At 49.1% G+C, this 25,736-nt stretch overlaps 2 protein-coding genes across 5 annotated transcripts in view; one reads left to right on the plus strand and one right to left on the minus strand.

The window, feature by feature from the left end:
* Positions 1-25,736, plus strand: part of RPL14 (ribosomal protein L14) — a 247,912-nt gene that overhangs the window by 89,181 nt on the left and 132,995 nt on the right. The gene's annotated exons all lie outside the window — the stretch shown is intronic.
* The window catches only part of NOD1 (nucleotide binding oligomerization domain containing 1), a 58,250-nt gene that overhangs the window by 23,884 nt on the left and 8,630 nt on the right, over positions 1-25,736 (minus strand). For 3 of the 4 annotated variants that reach the window (XR_012157492.1, XM_073333301.1, XM_073333299.1), the window contains exons 2-3: positions 7,678-8,015; positions 4,048-4,222 (exon numbers count right to left, since the gene is read on the minus strand). Coding sequence is in view for 2 of the 4 variants with exons in the window: in XM_073333301.1 (XP_073189402.1) it covers positions 4,048-4,222; positions 7,678-7,893 (391 nt within the window). In the remaining 2 variants the exon portion in view is untranslated. Of the gene's footprint in view, positions 1-4,047; positions 4,223-7,677; positions 8,016-25,736 lie in introns of those variants that run through there. The other variant, XM_073333302.1, reaches the window with a different exon arrangement.

The raw sequence follows: 25,736 nt of genomic DNA on the forward strand, positions 1-25,736 counted from the left end.
CATCAGGTACTTTCTACATGCCAAGTTAAAAGATTAGGACGACTGCAAAGATCTGATTGCTAGCTGTTCCTGAGCGCCTTTAGAATTCCTGGCTCACAATGCTTTCCCCACAGTCTTGACCTGGTGTAATTACATTTTAGAGGCTCAAGAGGGCTTTTTTGCCAGTACTTTGATAGGATGCTGCCTAGGACATGGTGCTGGTGATTCAGCTGGAAACCCGCTTCCCTTGCAGACAGTACTGACCCAGTGGCACAGCACTGTATTAGGGGGCACTGTGTTGCTTGATGCTGCCATCTTTTGGATGAGGCCTAAAGACCCCACCGCCCTTTCTTCAAAGGTCAGGATGTCCAAGCCATAGACAATTTAGATGGTTACCCTCTTCCCTGTAAGTTTCCCTGGCACTTTCAGTTAACTGAGTTGTTCTTAGAGCTGCAGGGTTAGAAGGGACAGCAAGGGTCATCTAGTCTAACCCCTTGCCAAGATGCAGGATTTGTTGTGTCTAAACCATCCAAGACAGATGGCAACCCAGCCTCCTTTTGAAAACCTCCAGTGAAGGAGCTTCCACAACCTCCCTAGGCAGTCTGTTCCATTGTCCTACTGTTCTTACAGTTTGGAAGTTTTCCCTGAGATTTAATCTAAACCTGCTATGCTATGCTATTTGAACCCATTGCCTCTTGCCCTGCTCTCAACGGCAAGAAAGAACAAATTTTCTCCATCTTTTTTATGGCAACCTTTCAAGTATTTGAAGACTGCTGTCATGTCCCCGCTTAGTCTCCTCTTTTCCAAACTAAACATACCCAGTTCCTTCAGCCTTTGCTCATATGTCTTGAGTTCCATCCCCTGGAGCATCTTTGTCACTCATTGCTCCTTGCCTATTTGTTAGTTTGTTAATCATCATCATCATCATCCCAGACTCTAGGCACCTCAACAGATTAAAAAACAATTTATAGAATAATAAAAACCATAACCACTGGGCAATGCTCCTGTGTTTTCATTGCAAAGGAGTCTACATTTCAGAAGGGGGTGGGGGGTAAGAGTCTTGTATTTATAGTCTGGAAAATGCTTTGGCATCCTTTGAGATGAAGGGCTGTCTAAAAATGTGATATTTGAACTTTAATAATATAACTAAAAATCTACTGTCACTTTGCCAAAGATAATCACAGAGCAGTTATTTTGTGCCGTGTGTTAAAGACTAATCAGTTCTAGGGCTGATCGGAGACGGGGATGCAACACTATTGGATATATAAAAAACAAAGAAAAAAAGTGCTTGAGGTTTAGAAAAATAAAAGCTACGTATACAAAATATACACGTTCAATTAAACCCTCAGGGCTGTATTCCAATATTGTGGCTGGGCTGCTGTCAGGCTACACTTAATGTTAAGATATTTCAGCTAGCAGCTGAGTGTTTACATAGTCGTTTTCTTTGGCTGCTTTCGCACAAACCCTACAGAGTGCATGTGTTTCTTATTATTTAATGCACAATAGAAGCATAGAATATCAGGGTTGGAAGGGACCTCAGGAGGTCATCTAGTCCAACCCCCTGCTCAAAGTAGGACCAATCCCCAATATTTGCCCCAGATCCCAAATGGCCCCCTCAAGGATTGATCTCACAACCCTGGGTTTAGCAAGCCACTGCTCAAACCACTGAGCTATCCCTCCCCCCCACAAAGACTGTGAATGGCTAGCCAACTACAAAAGCAGTTTCTTCTCCCTTGGTGTTCACACCTCAACTGCTAGAAGAGGGCCTCATCCTCCCTGATTGAACTAACCTCGTTATCCCTAGCCTGATTCTTGCTTGCATATTTATTCCTGCCTCTGGAAATTTCCACTACATGCATCCAGCAAAGTGGGTATTCACCCACGAAAGCTCATGCTCCAATACATCTGTTAGTCTATAAGGTGCCACAGGACTCTTTGCCTCTTTTTAGAGATGATCCTAGATACACAGCTCACTGCATTCTTATCACAGGATTACCTGGTTAGAACCTCTTATCTATAAGGGTAATTCAGGAGTCATGGTGGCATATTACTCAAGCTCCACCTACAATCCCAGGACGTTTTTGCAAAAACAACTGAAAGTGAAATAGTTAATGCTGATGCTTAAACTGCTGTCATTAGGTTACATGGTTAAAATGAAAGCTCCAGTTAACCTGAAAATGCTGATCTGATGTTGTGATACTCTGTACCCCAAAGCAGCACCCTAACACCCCATATTTATCATGGTGATAGGTTTTGTACAAAGTATGCCTTGTGAGATATCATTTTAAAAGTCTTGATTTGTTGAATATTATATCCTGTTGGATTGTATGTGCTATCACTGTATGTGAAGTTACAAAGTTTTGCTATGTGTGTGTTACTTAAATACGTTGTAAGATTGGAAACACCTACAACCAGTCTTTCAAGTACAACAATGGAGCAGCCAGACACTGATGATGGCCCATTAAGGGGAATCCACACTCATCAGGACTACACCAAGAACTGTATACAGCGGAGACATCCCAGAGAAAGCACATAGACAATGGAGATTGCTTGACTCACATCATAGCAAAAGATCTTTCCAACAAGCTGGAAGTGACACCAGCACTTGGCCTCTCTCCTCCCACAACTCAACACCAGGAAACAAATCTGGAGAACAAAGACGTTGAACAGGGAAGGTGGTCCCAGGCTGAAAAGAGGAATCCCAGCCTGTGTATGAGGGAACTCTCTCATTAGGGTGAGACACTGATTGATTCAAATCCTGTCTATCTTATAGAACTCAGATTGTGATTCTACTTTTATTTCTTAGGTGACCAACTTTGATCTGTACACTCACTATTCATAATCACTTAAAATCTATCTTTCTGTAATTAATAAATCTATTTTATATTCTATCTAAACCAGTGTGTTTTGGATGAAGCACTTGGGAAATTTGCTCAGTAAAAAGAGCTGGTGCATGTCCTCTCCACATTGAGGGAAGGGCAGACTGGGTAATAAACTCACACTGGCCGGGCTTCTAACAAGGGCAAGACAGTACGGCTCTGGGGTCCTAGGCTGGGGAGCTGTGGGGAATTGGCTGGAGCCTCTCTATTGTTCGTTCATGAGTGGCTGGGGAAAGCATTCATGTAACTCAGCTGGGTGTGTCCTTGCCTGTGGATAGCTGTATACATGCAGGACCTGGAGCGGTTTGCAGCTTGTCACAGCATCACAGTGTGAGAGGGAATCCAGGTTGGTGGGACAGAGGGCTCAGCGGTATCCCAGTTCCAGGTTGCACTGCAGGGAACCTGTCACAGACGTACCACAGTGTAGCTGTTTCATCTGACTCCCTGGTAAGCTTTTTGAAATTTTTCCTTTTTCCCCCCTCCTGGCTTCAGTAAGGTAGCTCTCTCATTATTTTGTTTTAAGTATCTTTTTTTTAAAAGTTGCCCGTAGCTGATCACTAAAACCGAATACTTTTGGAGTGAATTAATTTCAAATATTTAAATGGGAGTGGTACACATGACTGTACTGCTTGCAGTGCTATGCGGGGAGGACTAAGGTGACTTTAATCCACCTGTATTCCCTCATGATTCTGCCATGCTTTGGGGTCTAGAATGGCCTTCAGCATAACTTACTTAGATAATAGAGGGGGCTGTTCTAAGTTCCAAAAGCCTGTCTCAGCACCATGTAGGATCCCCACAGTGCTGCATTCTAGATGCCCTGCCCCCTATATACCTTTGTAAAGAGGCCTGTATAAGGAAGCCTACAGCTGCCCTACACAATGCATTCACCATGGTATATTCCCTAGCTGGTGCTCTGGTTTCTACAGATCCTGTATGTTGCCACAGACAATAGTAGGGGGGATAAAAATCTCACCCCATATTACTCAGACTGAAAACAAGAACCACAATGTAGGGTCTATCCCTGGTTACATATTTTTAAAGCTTGATTCCTGAGGCTGGGAAAATCAGGACAAACAGTGAGGCTAATCAATAGACAAAATTAACCTGGTTAATATTAACACACATTTCTCTGGAGACATGTTTTCTACAGAGAATTTACTTGCATATTGGCTCTTACACCTCTTCCTACCTGGATCTGTATTTACAACAGGTTTATTTTGAATATTCTGTGAAGGGTGGAAATCTATTTCATCCAACCAAGGCTGTAGTTCATAATACGCATCAGAGACCTCTTGCAGGATGTAGATGAAATATTCTGAAACTTCTTCTCCTTTGCTTTGAACCAGATCCAGAATTTTACGAACCTGAAGAAATACCATGTAGAACGTTAGCAATACATAGGATTGTGGATCAGTTACATTTATGAAATGCTTTGAGATGCTTCAGGATTGGAAATGGGACCCCAATCAAAGCCTAGAGTCTACTTTCCCAAGCTGGGATGTCAGAATCTGGATCTGAACCTGAACTATCCCAAACTTCAGTGTGTTTGGACTGAGTGTTTGGATTCTGGCATTACAAAGAGGCTGGATCTGCAACTCTGGTTTGATCTGGTTTGGATCAGAGGTTTTAATTTGGGCTCACCACTACAGCTACTGTATGTACATAGACCAGCCATAAAGATAAGGGACACAGTGCTCCATAGTGTAGAATGCAAAGGAAATTCCTGGTCTGGGTGGTCACCACAGTCATGCAGGAGATTTCAAATCTTGCCCATATTAAATGAAACCAGAGGACTGATTTTTGACCTCCTGGCCTGGTCCTCTGATTTCTGAGGCTAAATTGCATTATTTAATTTTATATCAGAATCTAGCCTGAATAGCAGTGTGGACAGCAGAATGTCTCCCTGGACTTGAATGCAGAACCAAACAAGCACTCTTCCTTCTTTAAGCATAGCAGTTTAACTCTGCCAGGTCACCTCTCCCTGCTCATGCTATGGGGGATTGGGTGGGGGGTGAGAGAGAGCGTGCGTGTGCACGCAATGCTTTATGCCCCTCTCATTCCGCAGCCATAGGAGAGTTAATGTTCACACCCACTAACAAAAAAGTTTGACTCCAGCTACTAGATGGAAGGGGTTAGGTTTGGTGGGTAGATCTAGAGGGCCAGGGCTAGTTTGATTTTTGTACAACCAGCACGTGACAACCTTAGTGCAAGTGTTTCTAGAGAGTACAGCCTTCATTCTAAGGATACTCCTCCATGGACTGGATTCCATTCCTGCTAGTCACAAGCTCAATTTCTTCAGTAGGCAAAGGACTTCCAAATTCCTTAATCTCTGAGGCAACTTTTCTCTGGCCTCTCATGAGTTAGAGAGCCCACAATGCAGGATAGAATACACCAGAGCACAGCAAAAAGAGGATTTTTAGATATTAGAGACCTTCACCCAAATCCTCTGGTCTGGAAATCTGCACCTTCTCGTTCAGGATCTGCAAAAGTGGGGCAACTCTCTTATGACAGAACATCTATAAAACCTACTTGTAGCCAGCAAACATTCCTCAGACAATCAGTTTTTTCCTTCCACCTCAGATACTCAATAAGAAAACTGTAAATAGGAGATATTCCATGTGAACAAAGCTTACAGTTAAAAATCGTTTCAATTCAAAAAGAAAAGGAACAAAGAATGGAGCCCTGGTAAACATAAACGTGGATGGTCGCATCAGGAAACAACTCCAGGGGCTGCATTAGCCTCTTCCACAAAGACCCCTCGATAGTGGGGATTCTCCTTTAAGGAAAATCCTGGTGAAATGGGGCGTAAGAGGGAGCCATGGGGAAGGAGTTCCTGATAGTTTAGCCCAATGGAACTGCACTGTCAGGAATTTCTATGGGCACAGAGAGGTAATGGATGCATGGGTCCTCCATGCAGACAGGCTGGGCCTCTTGTAGATGCCCATGAACACCACAGGGTCTAGGTATGGTCCTGCAGCTCATTCTCTGGGGTCAAACCCTGCTCCACTGACAAATAATATGGAGCGGGTGGGGTGGGCTTCACTGGATCCTTCCCTCCAAGCTGCCTCCTGTGGGTTTTTCCATCCCTGAGTTTTCAGTCACTTCTGGCCCCTTCTGCGGGATTCTCTGTGGGAGATCAGGCCCAAAAACTGAACTTCACCCTGGTCCTGTGAAGTACACGTTGCCTCTGCTGAGAGCTCCCCTCTGTACATGACTGACTGTTTTATTATACTACTGAACAAAAAGAGAACCCAAGATGATCATACTGACTGTTTTATTATACTACTGAACAAAAAAAGAACCCAAGATGATCATACAATGCACCACCCTTCAACTCCCAGCTTTGGCTAGCTACACAGAGAAAGCACCACAGTTACAATGTCTATTAACCAACAAGAGTTATTATCCTAGGGAAATCTGCACATTGATGAAGCCCAGGATTCTGCATCTTTTGTCGTTCACTCTTCTCTAGCTGTGACACACATCTGAAACCTCTAAAGCTGCATAACTGGTTCATAAGGGAAGTCAGAGTCAGGTAGTCTATTAAATCACTATAACAGGAAAAAATGCCTAGAACATTTTCTCTTGTGGAAGAATTGGAAACCCAAGCAATTTTTGCTAATATTTGCTCCCAGAGACAGAGATCTAAAACCAAAATGTGTCAGGATATCAAGGTTTTTTCCAATTTCATGAAGAAGGATACAGAATGCACTTAGGTCTTTAAAGAGAAGAGTATTTTAAAATGAACCCTTTCCCCCCTTTAAACTAGGACCAATTTATGATCCCTCCTGTGTCACAGTGAAATAAACTCTGCGTCCCTCTTAAGTATTTTGCAGGGTAACAATGCTCCAAAGAGTACAGGTGTACAATTAAAAATATGCTCATATCACCGATTTTTTAGTAAATTTATGTCCTTAGAGCTTTTCTTATAACTGCAAACAAACAGGTTTACAGAGATTAATTGCCAGGGCATGAGGACACAATCCATCTCCCACTAAAATCAGCAGAAAGGCTACCATTGACTTCAGAGGGAGTTGGCTCAAACCCTAAATGAATACTGGGTCTTGATGGTAAAAAAAACAAAATCAGAGTTGGACGACATTGAGTGCTTTTGAAAGTCCCATCCCACAGGGTTTGCTTTTGTAGTTTGACATTCACGTCCTCGGTTTGTTGGTAACCGAGTAGTCTAGCTACCCCATTCCCACCCCCGTGCTGTTAACTGCTCAAATACACCAATGATTTTCAACCCTATATAATGGTCTTGAAACATTCATTTATTTTCCATGTGAATCCAGTGCTTGTCAAAGGTGCTGGACTGGCAGCCTTGCTGCCTGGTGTTCTCTGGTTATCCACAGAGCAAAGATAGCAACTGTGTAAACTTCCTTAGATTGTCTCAGCAATGACCCTCCTCATTGGCAGGGTCACCTCTAGGTGTGAGAGAATTGTTCAGTCACCCTACCCATTCACAGAATCATAGAATAACACGGTTGGAAGGGACCTCAGGAGGTCATCTAGTCCAAACCCCTGCTCAAAGCAGGACCAATCCCCAATTTTTGCCCCAGTTCCCTAAATGGCCCCCTCAAGGATTGAACTTACAACCCTGGGTTTAGCAGGCCAATGCTCAGCCTCTGTGCTGAGCCTACCCTCTAGAGTGCCAACTAGTGGCAGTGATACTTGAGATGGGAACTCAGCCCAATGTGTATCAAACACAATAGAAGTCTGAAATATAGTTGAGCTAAAGTTACCAGATACACTTCAACTTGTGGGGTTTTACATGGCTAATAAAAAGTTCAAGCTGTCTAGTGAAATAAGGATATACCTTGTCGGCTTGAATAGGAAACTGTGCGGCAATCTCTGCATCTTCAGTAGAGAAGTATTCATTCTTGATCAAGTTGTCAATCAAACACTGGGTGTTTCGGATTTTGCTGACTAAAAGTTCTCGATGTATTTTCAGCAAGTTAAGGAAGGGTGGAGGACTTGATCCAGAGGGTACTTGCTGGATAATCTTTGTATTAGCACAAGACTGACCTTCCATTGTTAAGATAGCAAGAGGCTGCTCCTTCTAACGTCATCTTTGAGCGACTGGAGATTTGCAGCGTGGAATCGGCATGGAGTTTAATTCAAGTGAAACAAAGATTGTTCTTCACACTATTGGACCTGTGCAGATAACAGTAAGGAATATCTATTAAAAGAACATTCAACTGTAGAGACTTACTCCTCAAATACCAATCAAACAAAACATTTCCAGTCTTTCAAGAATACAGTTGCTAATCTCATCTTCCAAGAACACTGGCTTCCTACCCCAGCACCTAAACTCACACTGCTCTTGGCAAAGGGTTACCGAAGGGTCAAGACTAACAAAAGCACACACAGCAGGCTATAATAAAGAGTGTAGTGTATTCTGTCTTGCGCTGCATTGCTGTCAGTTTTATCTGCTGTCCTTTGGTAGAATATCTGATATTATCTTTTTATGCTTCAGCAGATAAGACAGGGCATCTGTCCAAAAGTCTTTGGGAAGGACAGAAAGGAAACAAAGTGATATTGCATCATAATGTAGTAATTCTTACAGATCAGGTCAGTTCTCTTTTACTACAAAAAGTTAAGAATCTGTTTAAAATTTTGCCTACAGACAAGGCCTTGTGAACCTGTGACAGCTTCAGATACATTAAAAATGGGGGAGTTGGCATCTGGGTAGATTTAGGAGGCAACTTGGGGTGGGACGATCACAGTGTTGGATGTTTCTGCAAAAGCAATCAGCAGTGAAACAATAATGTTGACAATTAAATTATCTCCTGTAGGTTTCAGAATTAACACCCAATTGAGATGCAAGAGGCAGGTCACGCCCCTTAGGGTATGTCTACACTACGGAATAAGGTCGAATTTATAGAAGTCGGTTTTTTAGAAATCAGTTTTATATATTCGAGTGTGTGTGTCCCCACAGAAAATGCTCTAAGTGCATTAAGTGCACTAACTCGGCGGAGCGCTTCCACAGTACCGAGGCTAGAGTCGACTTCCGGAGCGTTGCACTGTGGGTAGCTATCCCACAGTTCCCGCAGTCTCCGCTGCCCATTGGAATTCTGGGTTGAGATCCCAATGCCTGATGGGGCTAAAACATTGTCGCGGGTGGTTCTGGGTACATATCGTCAGGCCCCCGTTCCCTCCCTCCCTCCGTGAAAACAAGGGCAGACAATCATTTCGTGCCTTTTTTCCTGAGTTACCTGTGCAGACGCCATACCACGGCAAGCATGGAGCCCGCTCAGGTAACTGTCACCCTATGTCTCCTGGGTGCTGGCAGACGCGGTACGGCATTGCTACACAGTAGCAGCAACCCCTTGCCTTGTGGCAGCACACGGTACAGTACGACTGGTAGCCGTCATCGTCATGTCCGAGGTGCTCCTGGTCGCCTCTGTGAGGTCGATCAGGAGCGCCTGGGCAGACATGGGCGCAGGGACTAAATTTGGAGTGACTTGACCAGGTCATTCTCTTTAGTCCTGCAGTCAGTCCTATTGAACCGTCTTATGGTGAGCGGGCAGGCGATACGGACTGCTAGCAGTCGTACTGTACCATCTTCTGCCGAGCAGCCATGAGATGTGGATGGCATGCAGTCCTTCTGCACCGTCTGCTGCCAGCCAAAGATGTAAAAGATAGATGGAGTGGATCAAAACAAGAAATAGACCAGATTTGTTTTGTACTCATTTGCTTTCCCCCCTCCCCTGTCTAAGGGACTCATTCTTCTAGATCACACTGCAGTCACTCACAGAGAAGGTGCAGCGAGGTAAATCTAGCCATGTATCAATGAGAGGCCAGGCTAACCTCCTTGTTCCAATAAGAACGATAACTTAGGTGCACCATTTCTTACTGGAACCCTCCGTGCAGTCCTGCCTGAAATACTCCTTGATGTACAGGCACCCCCTTTGTTGATTTTAGCTCCCTGAAGCCAACCCTGTAAGCCGTGTCGTCAGTCGCCCCTCCCTCCGTCAGAGCAACGGCAGACAATCGTTCCGCGCCTTTTTTCTGTGCAGACGCCATACCAAGGCAAGCATGGAGGCCGCTCAGCTCACTTTGGCAATTAGGAGCACATTAAACACCACACGCATTATCCAGCAGTATATGCAGCACCAGAACCTGGCAAAGCGATACCGGGCGAGGAGGCGACGTCAGCGCGGTCACGTGAGTGATCAGGACATGGACACAGATTTCTCTGAAAGCATGGGCCCTGCCAATGCATGCATCATGGTGCTAATGGGGCAGGTTCATGCTGTGGAACGCCGATTCTGGGCTCGGGAAACAAGCACAGACTGGTGGGACCGCATAGTGTTGCGGGTCTGGGACGATTCCCAGTGGCTGCGAAACTTTCGCATGCGTAAGGGCACTTTCATGGAACTTTGTGACTTGCTTTCCCCTGCCCTGAAGCGCATGAATACCAAGATGAGAGCAGCCCTCACAGTTGAGAAGCGAGTGGCGATAGCCCTGTGGAAGCTTGCAACGCCAGACAGCTACCGGTCAGTTGGGAATCAACTTGGAGTGGGCAAATCTACTGTGGGGGCTGCTGTGATGCAAGTAGCCCACGCAATCAAAGATCTGCTGCTATCAAGGGTAGTGACCCTGGGAAATGTGCAGGTCATAGTGGATGGCTTTGCTGCAATGGGATTCCCTAACTGTGGTGGGGCTATAGACGGAACCCATATCCCTATCTTGGCACCGGAGCACCAAGCCGCCGAGTACATAAACCGCAAGGGGTACTTTTCGATAGTGCTGCAAGCTCTGGTGGATCATAGAATCATAGAATCATAGAATATCAGGGTTGGAAGGGACCCCAGAAGGTCATCTAGTCCAACCCCCTGCTCAAAGCAGGACCAATTCCCAGTTAAATCATCCCAGCCAGGGCTTTGTCAAGCCTGACCTTAAAAACCTCTAAGGAAGGAGATTCTACCACCTCCCTAGGTAACGCATTCCAGTGTTTCACCACCCTCTTAGTGAAAAAGTTTTTCCTAATATCCAATCTAAACCTCCCCCACTGCAACTTGAGACCATTACTCCTCGTTCTGTCATCTGCTACCATTGAGAACAGTCTAGAGCCATCCTCTTTGGAACCCCCTTTCAGGTAGTTGAAAGCAGCTATCAAATCCCCCCTCATTCTTCTCTTCTGCAGGCTAAACAATCCCAGCTCCCTCAGCCTCTCCTCATAACTCATGTGTTCCAGTCCCCTAATCATTTTTGTTGCCCTTCGCTGGACTCTCTCCAATTTATCCACATCCTTCTTGAAGTGTGGGGCCCAAAACTGGACACAGTACTCCAGATGAGGCCTCACCAATGTCGAATAGAGGGGAACGATCACGTCCCTCGATCTGCTCGCTATGCCCCTACTTATACATCCCAAAATGCCATTGGCCTTCTTGGCAACAAGGGCACACTGCTGACTCATATCCAGCTTCTCGTCCACTGTCACCCCTAGGTCCTTTTCTGCAGAACTGCTGCCTAGCCATTCGGTCCCTAGTCTGTAGCTGTGCATTGGGTTCTTCCGTCCTAAGTGCAGGACCCTGCACTTATCCTTATTGAACCTCATCAGATTCCTTTTGGCCCAATCTTCCAATTGGTCTAGGTCCTTCTGTATCCTATCCCTCCCCTCCAGCGTATCTACCACTCCTCCCAGTTTAGTATCATCCGCAAATTTGCTGAGAGTGCAATCCACACCATCTTCCAGATCATTTATGAAGATATTGAATAAAACCGGCCCCAGGACCGACCCTTGGGGCACTCCACTTGATACCGGCTGCCAACTAGACATGGAGCCATTGATCACTACCCGTTGAGCCCGACAATTTAGCCAGCTTTCTACCCACCTTATAGTGCATTCATCCAGCCCATACTTCCTTAACTTGCTGACAAGAATACTATGGGAGACCGTGTCAAAAGCTTTGCTAAAGTCAAGAAACAATACATCCACTGCTTTCCCTTCATCCACAGAACCAGTAATCTCATCATAAAAGGCGATTAGATTAGTCAGGCATGACCTTCCCTTGGTGAATCCATGCTGGCTGTTCCTGATCACTTTCCTCTCATGCAAGTGCTTCAGGATTGATTCTTTGAGGACCTGCTCCATGATTTTTCCAGGGACTGAGGTGAGGCTGACTGGCCTGTAGTTCCCAGGATCTTCCTTCTTCCCTTTTTTAAAGATTGGCACTACATTAGCCTTTTTCCAGTCATCCGGGACTTCCCCGGTTCGCCACGAGTTTTCAAAGATAATGGCCAGTGGCTCTGCAATCACAGCCGCCAATTCCTTCAGCACTCTCGGATGCAACTCGTCCGGCTCCATGGACTTGTGCACGTCCAGCTTTTCTAAATAGTCCCTAACCGCCTCTTTCTCCACAGAGGGCTGGCCATCTCTTCCGCATTTTGTGATGCCCAGCGCAGCAGTCTGGGAGCTGACCTTGTTAGTGAAAACAGAGGCAAAAAAAGCATTGAGTACATTAGCTTTTTCCACATCCTCTGTCACTAAGTTGCCTCCCTCATTCAGTAAGGGGCCCACACATTCCTTGGCTTTCTTCTTGTTGCCAACATACCTGAAGAAACCCTTCTTGTTACTCTTGACATCTCTGGCTAGCTGCAGCTCCAGGTGCGATTTGGCCCTCCTGATAACATTCCTACATGCCCGAGCAATATTTTTATACTCTTCCCTGGTCATATGTCCAACCTTCCACTTCTTGTAAGCTTCTTTTTTATGTTTAAGATCCGCTAGGATTTCACCATTAAGCCAAGTTGGTCGCCTGCCATATTTACTATTCTTTCGACTCATCGGGATGGTTTGTCCCTGTAACCTCAACAGGGATTCCTTGAAATACAGCCAGCTCTCCTGGACTCCTTTCCCCTTCAAGTTAGTCCCCCAGGGGATCCTGGCCATCCGTTCCCTGAGGGAGTCGAAGTCTGCTTTCCTGAAGTCCAGGGTCCGTATCCTGCTGCTTACCTTTGTTCCCTGCGTCAGGATCCTGAACTCAACCAACTCATGGTCACTGCCTCCCAGATTCCCATCCACTTTTGCTGCTTGGTCACTTTTGTCACAAGGGACGTTTCACCAACATCAACGTGGGATGGCCGGGAAAGGTGCATGATGCTCGCATCTTCAGGAACTCTGGTCTGTTTCAAAAGCTGCAGGAAGGGACTTTATTCCCAGACCAGAAAATAACTGTTGGGGATGTTGAAATGCCTATATGTATCCTTGGGGACCCAGCCTACCCCTTAATGCCATGGCTCATGAAGCCGTACACAGGCAGCCTGGACAGTAGTCAGGAGCTGTTCAACTACAGGCTGAGCAAGTGCAGAATGGTGGTAGAATGTGCATTTGGACGTTTAAAGGCGCGCTGGCGCAGTTTACTGACTCGCTTAGACCTCAGCGAAACCAATATTCCCACTGTTATTACTGCTTGCTGTGTGCTCCACAATATCTGTGAGAGTAAGGGGGAGACGTTTATGGCGGGGTGGGAGGTTGAGGCAAATCGCCTGGCTGCTGGTTACGCGCAGCCAGACACCAGGGCGGTTAGAAGAGCACAGGAGGGCACGGTACGCATCAGAGAAGCTTTGAAAACCAGTTTCATGACTGGCCAGGCTACGGTGTGAAAGTTCTGTTTGTTTCTCCTTGATGAAACCCCCCGCCCCTTGGTTCACTCTACTTCCCTGTAAGCTAACCACCCGCCCCTCCTCCCTTCAATCACCGCTTGCAAAGGCAATGAAGTCATTGTTGCTTCACATTCATGCATTCTTTATTCATTCATCACACAAATAGGGGGATGACTACCAAGGTAGCCCAGGAGGGGTGGTGGAGGAGGGAAGGAAAATGCCACACAGCACTTTAAGCACAGCACTTTAAAAGTTTACAACTTTAAAATTTATTGAATGACAGCCTTCTTTTTTTGGGGCAATACTCTGTGGTAGAGTGGCTGGTTGGCCGGAGGCCCCCCCACCGCGTTCTTGGGCGTCTGGGTGTGGAGGCTATGGAACTTGGGGAGGAGGGCGGTCGGTTACAGAGGGGCAGCAGTGGCAGTCTGTGCTCCAGCTGCCTTTGCTGCAGCTCAACCATACACTGGAGCATACTGGTTTGGTCCTGCAGCAGCCTCAGCATTGAATCCTGCCTCCTCTCATCACGCTGCCGCCACATTTGAGCTTCAGCCCTGTCTTCAGCCCGCCACTTACTCTCTTCAGCCCGCCACCTCTCCTCCCGGTCATTTTGTGCTTTTCTGCACTCTGACATTATTTGCCTCCACGCATTCGTCTGTGCTCTGTCAGTGTGGGAGGACAGCATGAGCTCGGAGAACATTTCATCGCGAGTGTGTTTTTTTTTCTTTCTAAGCTTCACTAGCCTCTGGGAAGGAGAAGATCCTGTGATCATTGAAACACATGCAGCTGGTGGAGAAAAAAAAAGGGACAGCAGTATTTAAAAAGACACATTTTATAAAACAGTCGCTACACTCTTTCAGGGTAAACCTTGCTGTTAACATTACATACATAGCACATGTGCTTTCGTTACAAGGTCGCATTTTGCCTCCTCCCACCGCGTGACTACCCCCTCAACCTTCCCCCCTCCCTGTGGCTAACAGCGGGGAACATTTCTGTTTAGCCACAGGCAAACAGCCCAGCAGGAATGGGCTCCTCTGAGTGTCCCCTGAAGAAAAGCACTCTATTTCAACCAGGTGACCATGAATTATATCTCACTCTCCTAAGGATAACACAGAGAGATAAAGAACGGATGTTGTTTGAATGCCAGCAAACATACACTGCAATGCTTTGTTCTACAATGATTCCCGAGTACGTGTTACTGGCCTGGAGTGGTAAAGTGTCCTACCATGAAGGACGCAATAAGGCTGCCCTCCCCAGAAACCTTTTGCAAAGGCTTTAGGACTACATCTAGAAGAACCGCAAATGCCAGGGCAAAGTAATCCTTTCACATGCTTGCTTTTAAACCATGTATAGTATTTTAAAAGGTACACTCACCAGAGGTCCCTTCTCCGCCTGCTGGGTCCAGGAGGCAGCCTTGGGTGGGTTCGGGGGGTACTGGCTCCAGGTCTAGGGTGAGAAACAGTTCCTGGCTGTCGGGAAAACCGGTTTGTCCGCTTGCTTGCTGTGAGCCATCTACAACCTCCTCATCATCATCATCTTCTTCGTCCCCAAAACCTGCTTCCGTATTGCCTCCATCTCCATTGAAGGAGTCAAACAACACGGCTGGGGTAGTGGTGGCTGAACCCCCTAAAATGGCATGCAGCTCATCATAGAAGCGGCATGTTTGGGGCTCTGACCCAGAGCGGCTGTTCGCCTCTCTGGTTTTCTGGTAGGCTTGCCTCAGCTCCTTCAGTTTCACGCGGCACTGCTTCGGGTCCCTGTTATGGCCTCTGTCCTTCATGCCCTGGGAGATTTTCACAAAGGTTTTGGCATTTCGAAAACTGGAACGGAGTTCTGATAGCACGGATTCCTCTCCCCAAACAGCGATCAGATCCCGTACCTCCCGTTCGGTCCATGCTGGAGCTCTTTTGCGATTCTGGGACTCCATCATGGTCACCTGTGCTGTTGAGCTCTGCATGGTCACCTACAGCTTGCCACGCTGGCCAAACAGGAAATGAGATTCAAAAGTTCGCGGTTCTTTTCCTGTCTACCTGGCCAGTGCATCTGAGTTGAGAGTGCTGTCCAGAGCGGTCATAATGGAGCACTCTGGGATAGCTCCCGGAGGCCAATACCATCGAATTGTGTCCACAGAACCCCAAATTCGAGCCGGCAACGTCGATTTAAGCGCTAATCCACTTGTCAGGGGTGGAGTAAGGAACTCGATTTTAAGAGCCCTTTAAGTCGAAATAAAGGGCTTCATTGTGTGGACGGGTGCAGGTTTACATCGATTTAACGCTGCTAAATTCGACCTAAAGTCCTAGTGTAGACCAGGGCTTAGAACTATTGTTTCACACTGTGCTCAGACTCAGGGAAATATCACTGCATTGGTTTAGACTTGGTTCACTTTTTCAAAGTTACCTCTGCAAAGTTACCATATAGGTTAACAACACAGTAGCTTAGATCCTGGACTACAATATTCTGATCAGGGGTGACTGAAGTAGCTGTGTAATCACAGAATACACAAAAGATCCCACCTATAAGGATCAACAAAAACTGAGGCCCTTGTCACGGAGTGTGGGGGAGTCCAGGCCCTGCACCCCTCTTCCTGGGATCCACGGAGACTCTCAGCCAGCCAGTAAAACAGAAGGTTTATTGGACAACAGGAACAGTCCCAAACAGAGCTTGTGGGTACAACCAGGACCCCTCAATCACGTCCTTCTGGGGGAGCAGGGAGCTTAGACCCCAGCCCTGGGGTTCCCTGTGTTCCTCCACCCAGCCCCAAACTGAAACTAAACCCACCCAGCAGGTTCCCTGCTGCAGCCTCTGTTCACATTCCTGGGCGGAGGTGTCACCTCCCCCTCCCCCTCCTGGCTCAGGTGACAGGCTCTCAGGTCTCCCATCCCCAGGGCACATTCCCAGGTCAACACTCCCCCCTCCCTGCTGAGTCACATCGTCACATCTCTCCCCCCTTCGAGACTGAACTGAGCGGGGTCACGCTGACCAGTGACCTGGGGAAGTTCGGGGCCCCCTCTCCGGGACAGCGCATCCGCTATCAGGTTGGCACTTCCCTTCACGTGGACCACGTCCATGTCGTAATCCTGCAGGAGCAGGCTCCATCTCAGGAGCTTGGCGTTGGCTCCTTTCATCTGGTGCAGCCAGGTCAGGGGAGAGTGGTCGGTGTAGACAGTGAAGTGTCGCCCGAAGAGATAGGGCTCTAGTTTCTTGAGGGCCCACACCATGGCCAGGCACTCCTTCTCGATGGCCGCGTAGTGTTGCTCCCGGGGTAGCAACTTCTTGCTCAGGTACACGATGGGGTGTCTCTCCCCCTTTTCATCCTCCTGCATTAAGACCGCCCCCAGTCCCGTGTCTGAGGCGTCGGTGAACACCACAAAGGGCTTGTCAAAGTCTGGGTTTGCCAGAACTGGGCCACTGACCAGAGCCTCCTTCAGCGCCCGGAAAGCCTCCTGGCACTGCTCGGTCCAGACCACCTTGTCTGGCTTCCCCTTCTTGCATAGCTCCGTGATGGGGGTGGCGATGGCGCTAAAGTGGGGCACAAATCTTCGGTAGTATCCTGCCATCCCAATAAAGGCTTGGACCTGCTTTTTGGTGTGGGGAGCGGGCCAGTCTCTGATCACCTCCACCTTGGCTGGTTCCGGCTTTAGGCGGCCGCTCCCCACCCGATGGCCCAGGTAAGATACTTCCGCCATCCCCACCTTGCACTTCTCCGCTTTTACAGTCAGCCCAGCCCCCTGGAGTCGGTCCAGCACTTGTCTAACCTGGGACACGTGGTCCTCCCAGGTCTGGCTAAAGACACAGATGTCATCAATATACGCCACGGCAAAACTCTCCATCCCCCTCAGGAGCTGGTCCACTAGGCGCTGGAAGGTGGCCGGCGCTCCCTTGAGGCCGAAAGGCAGGGTCAGGAACTCATAGAGCCCCAGAGGGGTGATAAAGGCCGATTTCAGTCGGGCATCTGCATCCAGCGGCACTTGCCAGTAGCCCTTTGTAAGGTCCATGGTGGTGAGGTACCGAGCTCCTCCCAGCTTGTCTAGGAGCTCGTCCGGCCTGGGCATGGGGTAGGCATCAGATACAGTGATGGCATTGAGCTTCCGATAGTCCACACAGAACCGGACCGACCCGTCCTTTTTGGGGACCAGCACCACCGGCGAGGCCCAAGGGCTGGCAGATGGCTGGATCACCCCCAAAGCCAGCATGTCCCGGACCTCTCTTTCCAGGTCCTGAGCAGTTTTCCCTGTGACTCGGAAGGGGGAGCATCTTATCGGCGGGTGTGACCCTGTCTGCACCCGGTGGACAGTCAGATTAGTGCGTCCAGGCTGGTTGGAAAACAGCTGTCGGTACGGATGCAGCACCTCCCTGACCTCAGCTTGCTGGGCAGGGGTTAGCTGATCCGAGAGGGGAATTGTTTCCAGGGGGAAACCAGCTCTGGTCCCAGGGAATAGATCTACTAAAGGGTCATCTCCCTGCTCTTCCCACTGTCCACACACGGCCAACACCACATTCCCCCTGGCATAATATGGCTTCATCATATTCACATGGTACACCCGGCGGTGGTGCGCCCGGTTTGACAGCTCCACCACATAGTTTACCTCATTGAGCTGCTTGACGACCTTGAAAGGGCCCTCCCAGGCGGCCTGTAGTTTGTTCTTTCTCACTGGGATGAGAACCATCACCTGATCCCCGGTGGCGTAGGCACGGGCCCGTGCCGTGCGGTCCTACCAGACCTTCTGCTTCCTCTGGGCTCTGGCCAGATTCTCCCTGGCCAGGCCCATGAGTTCAGCCAGTCTCTCTCGGAAGATCAGGACATACTCCACCACTGACTCTCCATCGGGAGTGGCCTTCCCCTCCCATTCGTCTCTCATCAGGTCCAGGGGGCCCCTCACCCTCCTGCCATATAACAGTTCGAAAGGCGAAAATCCGGTAGACTCCTGGGGCACCTCCCTGTATGCGAACAGCAGGTGAGGTAAGTACTTGTCCCAGTCCTGCGGGTGCTGGTTCATAAAGGTTTTCAGCATCATCTTTAGCGTCCCGTTAAACCTCTCCACCAGCCCATTGGACTGGGGGTGATACGCTGAGGCCCAGTCGTGCCGGACCCCACATTTCTCCCACAAGCACCGGAGCAGGGCCGACATGAAGTTGGAGCCTTGGTCTGTCAAGACTTCCTTGGGGAACCCCACTCGGCTGAAAATGGTCAGGAGCGCATCGGCCACGGTGTCGGCTTCAATGGAAGCTAAGGGCACTGCCTCGGGGTAGCGGGTGGCAAAATCTACCACCACCAGAATGTATTTCTTCCCCGACCGGGTCGTCTTGCTGAGAGGCCCCACGATGTCCATGGCCACCTTCTGGAAAGGCTCCTCTATGATGGGCAAAGGTCTCAAAGCCGCTTTCCCCTTGTCCCGGGCCTTCCCCACCCTCTGACAGGGGTCACAGGATCGGCAATACTGCCGGACCGTGGTAAAGACCCCGGGCCAGTAAAAGTTCTGTAGCAACCTCTGCCGGGTGCGCCGGATTCCCTGGTGCCCTGCGAGGGGGATGTCATGGGCCAGGTGCAGGAGCCTGCGGCGATACTTCTGGGGGACCACCAGCTGCCTCCTGATCCCACAGGACTCTACTTCCCTTGTGGGAGCCCATTCTCGGTACAGGAACCCCTTCTCCCACAGGAACCTCTCCTGGCAGCCTCTCCTCATGGTCCGTACCACCCTGAGGTCGGCCAGGTCCCTGAGCTTCCGCAAGGAGGGGTCTTTCCTCAACTCGGCCTGGAACTCAGCAGCTGGGGCAGGGACGGGGCCCGGTTCCCTCTCGCTGGCCAGGTCTGAGGCCTCCGCCTCTCTAAGCCGTGCCCCTCGGCCCTCCCTCCCCACCAGGGTAGGGTCCTGCGCCTCCGGTGTGATACCCCCCCCGAGGTCAGGGCGCAGTGCCCCTCGCCGGCTCTGGCTACGCGTCACAACCAGGGCGGCCTGGGGCTTGCTTGGCCAGTCCTCTAGGTCTCCCCCCATCAAAACTTCAGTGGGCAAATGGTGGTGTACCCCCACATCCTTGGGGCCCTCCTTGGCCCCCCATTTCAGGTGTACCCTTGCCACGGGCACCTTAAATGGGGTCCCGCCCACCCCTGTCAGGGTCAGATAGGTGTTGGGCACCACCCGATCTGGGGCCACCACCTCGGGCCGGGCCAGCGTCACCTCCGCGCCCGTATCCCAGTATCCATTGACCTTCCTCCCATCCACCTCCAGGGGAACAAGGCACTCTCTCCGGAGGGACAGCCCCGCGCCCACCCTGTAAACTGAGCACCCTGAGTCCAGAGCCTCCAGCCCTCTGGTGGAGCTGGCCTGGGGTACTCTTCCCTCCGGGGCAGGTGGTAAACTGGTAGGCCCCCTTTCCTGGGTCGTCTGCCCCTCGTCCAGCTGGGTCCCTACCCAGTTAACCCTGGGTAGGTTGGGTCTGCTCAGTCTGTCCCTGAGCCCGGGGCACTGGGACCGTACGTGGCCTCTCTGGCCACAGTGATAGCAGCTCAGGTCACGTTGGTCCCCTCGAGCAGGTCGGAGGGGCCCGACGCCAGGCGTTCCCCTTGGGAGGGGGTTCTCCCTATTTCCCCGCTGGGAGGCCCCCTGGTGACTCTCTCTCTGCATCGGGGGGGGCCTGTTCTTTTGGGGCTCCTCCCGGCTACCCCCTGACCGACTGTTCACAAACTCGTCGGCCAGCTGCCCTGCGTGCTGGGGGTTCTCGAGCTTTTTGTCCACCAACCACAGCCTCAGGTCGGAAGGGCACTGTTCATACAGCTGCTCCAGTACGATTAGGTCCAGCAGGTCCTCTTTAGCTCGGGCCCCAGCTGTCCACTTGCGGGCATACCCCTGCATCCGGTTGGCCAGTTGTAGGTAGGTGACCTCAGGCGTTTTACGCTGACTCCGGAACCTTCTCCGGTACATCTCGGGGGTCAGCCCAAACTCACGGAGCAGGGCCTGCTTGAACAGTTCATAGTCCCCTGCCTCCGGCCCTGTCATTCGGCTGTACACCTCCACGGCTTTGGGGTCCAGTAAGGGGGTGAGAAACTGGAGCCTGTCTGCAGGGTCAACCCTGTGCAGCTCACAGGCATTCTCAAAGGCCGTCAGGAAGCTATCTATGTCCTCCCCCTCCTTCCGCTGGGCCAGGAAGCACTTATCAAAGCTCCTTGCAGTCTTGGGTCCCCCCGCACTCACCGCAGCCGGGGCCCCACTGCTCCTCAGCCTGGCCAGCTCCAGTTCATGCTGTCTTTGTTTCTCCTTCTCCTGACGCTCCCTCTCCTTCTCCTGACGCTCCCTCTCCTTCTCCTCCTGCTCATGTTGACGTTGTTTCTCCTTCTCCTCCTGCTCATGTTGACGTTGTTTCTCCTTCTCCTCCTGCTCATGTTGACGTTGTTTCTCCTCATGTTGACGTTGTTTTTCATGATCCTCCAGCTCCCTCATTTTCATCTCCCTCTCCCATTCCAGCCGCCTCCGCTCCAGGGATGGGGAGCTCCGCTGGGAGGATCCCCTGCTGGGTGCTGGGGTCAGGGTGCCCTCGGTATTCGCTGGGCTTCCCCCAACCCCTCCCCCGGACATAGGTAGGAAGGGTCTCGGGATGTCCTCAGCAGCAGTCTGACCCCTCCCAGCCCGGTCAGGCCCCAGGGCCCACGCTGCGTCCCCCGGGCAGCTTCCCTCAGGGACAGGGATCGGGTCATCCAAGCGATCCCTCTCCTCCAGCTGGGCAATCAGCTGTTCCTTGGTGGACCTCCCGATGCGCAGCCCCCTCTGCCTGCACAGCTCCACCAGGTCGCTCTTCAGGCGTTTAGCGTACATCTCCCTGCTGGCCACTCGCAGGCCGGGCAGCTTCCCACGGTTTCCAGGAAAAGCCCTTCGTGTGCCCGTCCTTCTTGAGGTCACCGACTCTTTGCCAGGGTCGAGCTGCAGACTCCTCCGCCCCTGGGACCGCTCGCTGCAATCCCCTGGGGGACCCTGTTACTGCAAAAGTCTTTCTCTCTGGTCACACATTCCCAGGGGTTAACCGCCCCCCGAAACCGTCTCTCTCTGAATCTTCAGCACGCCTGGTCCCCGTCAATTCCCCTTCGTTTTACTGCTCCCCAGTCACTTACTGCAGGAAGCGCCGTTCACGGGGTGCAGTACATCCCACCGCTGCCACCAGTTGTCACAGAGTGTGGGGGAGTCCAGGCCCTGCACCCCTCTTCCTGGGATCCACGGAGACTCTCAGCCAGCCAGTAAAACAGAAGGTTTATTGGACAACAGGAACAGTCCCAAACAGAGCTTGTGGGTACAACCAGGACCCCTCAATCACGTCCTTCTGGGGGAGCAGGGAGCTTAGACCCCAGCCCTGGGGTTCCCTGTGTTCCTCCACCGAGCCCCAAACTGAAACTAAACCCACCCAGCAGGTTCCCTGCTGCAGCCTCTGTTCACATTCCTGGGCGGAGGTGTCACCTCCCCCTCCCCCTCCTGGCTCAGGTGACAGGCTCTCAGGTCTCCCATCCCCAGGGCACATTCCCAGGTCAACACTCCCCCCCTCCCTGCTGAGTCACATCGTCACAGCCCTCTAATTGAGCACATCACCATCACCGCAAATCCCAAAGGGACATAGCCAGGAGTGGCAGAAACTTCCTAAAAGGGAAGGGGGCCCACCAGAGCCCAAACCCCGGGCCCTGCTCCCGCGCTGCCTCTCCCCACCCCCCAGACCTCATCCCCTGCTCGCTCATCTCCACACCCTCCCCACCATTGCTCGCCCTTAGGGCAGGTAAAAAGCAGGAGGGCATAGCCCCCCTCTTCTAGTTCCCTTGACGTAGCCTCTTTTTATAGATCAAGCACCACCCAGAGCTGTCTCTAACTAGGTCTTTAAGATGGTCTGGCTAGATATTCAGTTTATGTCTGTTACTGGCAATCTTATCACTTCAATGAAGCATTTGGCTACCACATGATTGCTGGCTGTGAAACGGCATTCCTTGGTACATATACTTTGTAATTCATGGGTCTGCCATCCTAACAATACATCCATACCAAGAAATCTGCGAAAACCAAACCAGTGCTGGAGGAGGCTGATCATCTGATTTTAATTCTCGTCCCTTTCTCAGCCCCTCCCACTTTTTCCTCATACCTCTCTATCCCTTTCACCACCTACCAGCCGAGTTCCACATGACACCAACTGGAAGATGAGAGAATTGAGAGAGAAAACCCATACGTGTATATGTCCATCTCCCGACACGGACCATATTCTGTACGGAAGTGGGCACATGCAGAAATTATGCAGTCTCTCTCCTCTCCTGACCCCTTTTCTTTTCCTTTAAAACAAAACAACAGCTTTTCTCCTTTCTGTATTTCTTCTCCCCTTTCTATTGTAAACTGTGCACCTTTTCCTCTAGAATGAATAGTTACTCATTATAGATTTTCTTTTCTTTAAAAGAAGGTCACTTATGCCTGAAAATGTTCTACCTATTATTGTTATAAGCAGCACTTAAATTTAATAGAACGGAAAGAGATTAAAGAAAAATACAGCGCTCCCTGTTCTTTTGTTTTGCTCATGTGACAGCACTTGTGTATACACACTCAGTTGATAAGTTTCCATGAGCATTTGCGTGATTCTTTCAAGGAAACAGGAAAAGAAAGAAAAAAAAAAAAAAGACAACCCACAATAGGAAAAATATGATTCCATTGTAAGCTCTTTGGAACAAGGATTGTCATTTTGGTTTGTGTTTGTACAGCCTAGCACAATGGAGTCCTTGGTTCATGCCTGGGGCTCCAAGGCACTACAGCAATACAAAATAATAAATAAATAAATAATAATAATACAATATTACAAGAAAAATGACCTAGGAATTCAGGGGTGGGCATAGTACCTTAGAAGAGTTACAGATGTTTTTATTGACCATATTTTATGATGATAGTGTCTCTTTAAAGAAAGCTTGCAAAAGCTTTAGAATGAAGTGGTGTTTGAAAAATGGTTTAGTCATCAAGGTTCATATTATTACACAATGAGATTCTTCTGACACAAAGAAATGGCAACATGGTTTCCAGGAAGCCAAATGAGTCAGGAACCAGCCAGCCCAGCTGCAGGGGTTGGTGTAATGAAGATGGTTTTATCTAATAGACACAGATCACTTACTTGTGGCAGAAAATGTTAGTCAGGCTATTTAGGTGTCATTACATTCAGTTAAAGGAATGTGCAACATTTAGAACTTGTCTAGGCTAGGGATTTGCCCCAGTTTTAGCCATTAATGACCAATCACTATCACAGCTGCACTTGTGCAAAGTGGTATTGTCCCATTCTCAGCTGGTGTAAATTGGCGAGGTGCATATTGGGGGACAGTGGAACTATGTAAATTTTCACCAGCTGCGAATCTGGCTCTTAGTGTAGATAGGCAAAGTCACTACAAACCGCACTAGTGCAAATCACAGCTTACCCCAGTTTCAAGCAAGGATAAGCTGCATTGGTGCATACTGCAGCTTCTAGTGCGGATACATAAAGTGCTGAGAGTCTGCACAGGTGTCTGGTCGCTATGGATGAAATCCTCAGAGTGGATAAGGCCTTATTTATAGCTGGAAAGGGAAAGAGGGTGAGAAGGCTGTGGAAAGCTTTTCTGCATTGTAAATGCCTTGGGGAATTATATCCACTTTGAAGCAGCTACACTGGCTTTCTTGCAGAGAAGTGAGGGAGATGTTTTCTACTGTTACTACAATTAGAAAACTGAAAGTGTTCACAAAAATCTCACTGGAACTGCTGCATCAAGGTTTCACCCAACATTTTCCACCTTGGACCTGTAGGGCATACTTCAGGAATGCAATTCAAGTTCAATTTGCAAATTCTCAAAAGGTATTTAGAATGGGTCCGATCGTGATCTTGTAAGAAGTCTGGTTCTCAGCTAGTAAATTAAATGTAGGTTCAGTGCTTGTACCAAAATAGTAATTACATATATTTTATTATATTACTATTTAAGTTCAAGTAACTGCAATTAATTACAAACCAGTTTTGTCAGTTCTCTGATGGATACAATAGCTGATATTTGATATTCAAAAAATACAATTATATAGTCACAGCCCTTGGTTAAATAAGAGCAGTTCATTCCTGTTCCCCAGAAGTATCTTTAACCTCCTAGCCATACATATTGATCGAGGAAATGTCACTAGCTTATCCAGATGAAAAGGGCCTCTGATCGCCATCAGTGTAAGACAACAAGGACATAGAACATTAATGCATGGAGCCTGGCTGATTTAATGCATGCTGTGATGTACAGTTCTGACTTTCCCTTAAGCCACATTGGCTATAGCAATGAGACCAAGATTTGTATTCTTTAACAGGCCTTTTCTTAGCATACAATTCTCTCATCTGGATTAGTGATCACATTGTGTCTCCAGCTAATCATGGATGGGGCAATGGATTAGCCAGTGCCTGCACAAATTTCAAATCAATAGCTTCATTACTTGGCTGATGACGTGCAAACTCTTCTCACAAAGTTTTAGGGGTGGGTCTGATGCTGAATGATATTAATCATGGAAAATGAATTATGACTCCCTCCAGGACTAGTTAGCCATATAAACATTCTGTGAATATGACAACTGGATGTAACTTGTTGCTGAAGGAATCAGGAGCAGTAGTGACAACCCCAAAGGTTAAAAAAAACTCAGACACCAAAACATCATGAGATTGGTCCCAGAATCATGAGGCATTTTAAAAAGAGGTTATGCTGGGTCCTGTGAACTTCACCTGCCCACTCCAGCACATGTGCTACTAGTGCTGCCCACTCTCCCAAGTTATTAGAGTAATGTGATTTTAGGTCCCACTGCAGCTCTTTCACCTCCACGTCTGCTCATTCCCCTGCTCAGCAACAAATAATTCTGCCCTCAATCCCAAATCAACCCTGTGTCCACATCTGTCCCAAGCCCCTAAATCAGTTCTGGCCCCCCAGCCCCACCTCTGCTCCTCCTGCAACTGCTGGGGTTCTTCAACCCATCTCTCAGGCCTGGGGTGCCTGCAGCAGAGTCCCTCTTCTCCCCCTTTCCAGGTTGGGTGCTGCAAGGAGGAAGAGGGGAGGAGAGGGACTGAGAAGAGCCATCCCATTATTCACAGGAGGTGGGGGAGCCTGAGTTTCCCTGACTAATGAAAAAATTTTGAGTTGGCAACACTGATTAGTCCTGATGTGCCCAGTGATGAGGCTAACCCTGAAAGAATGCAGGTGCTGGGTTTTCTGGAAAGCAGGTATCAGTCTAATTAAACAGTAAAAATGAATGTCTTCAACTACCACAATAAACTGGTCAAATG

This window comes from Lepidochelys kempii, chromosome 2 (assembly GCF_965140265.1).
Source record: "Lepidochelys kempii isolate rLepKem1 chromosome 2, rLepKem1.hap2, whole genome shotgun sequence".
NCBI lineage: Eukaryota > Metazoa > Chordata > Testudines > Cheloniidae > Lepidochelys > Lepidochelys kempii.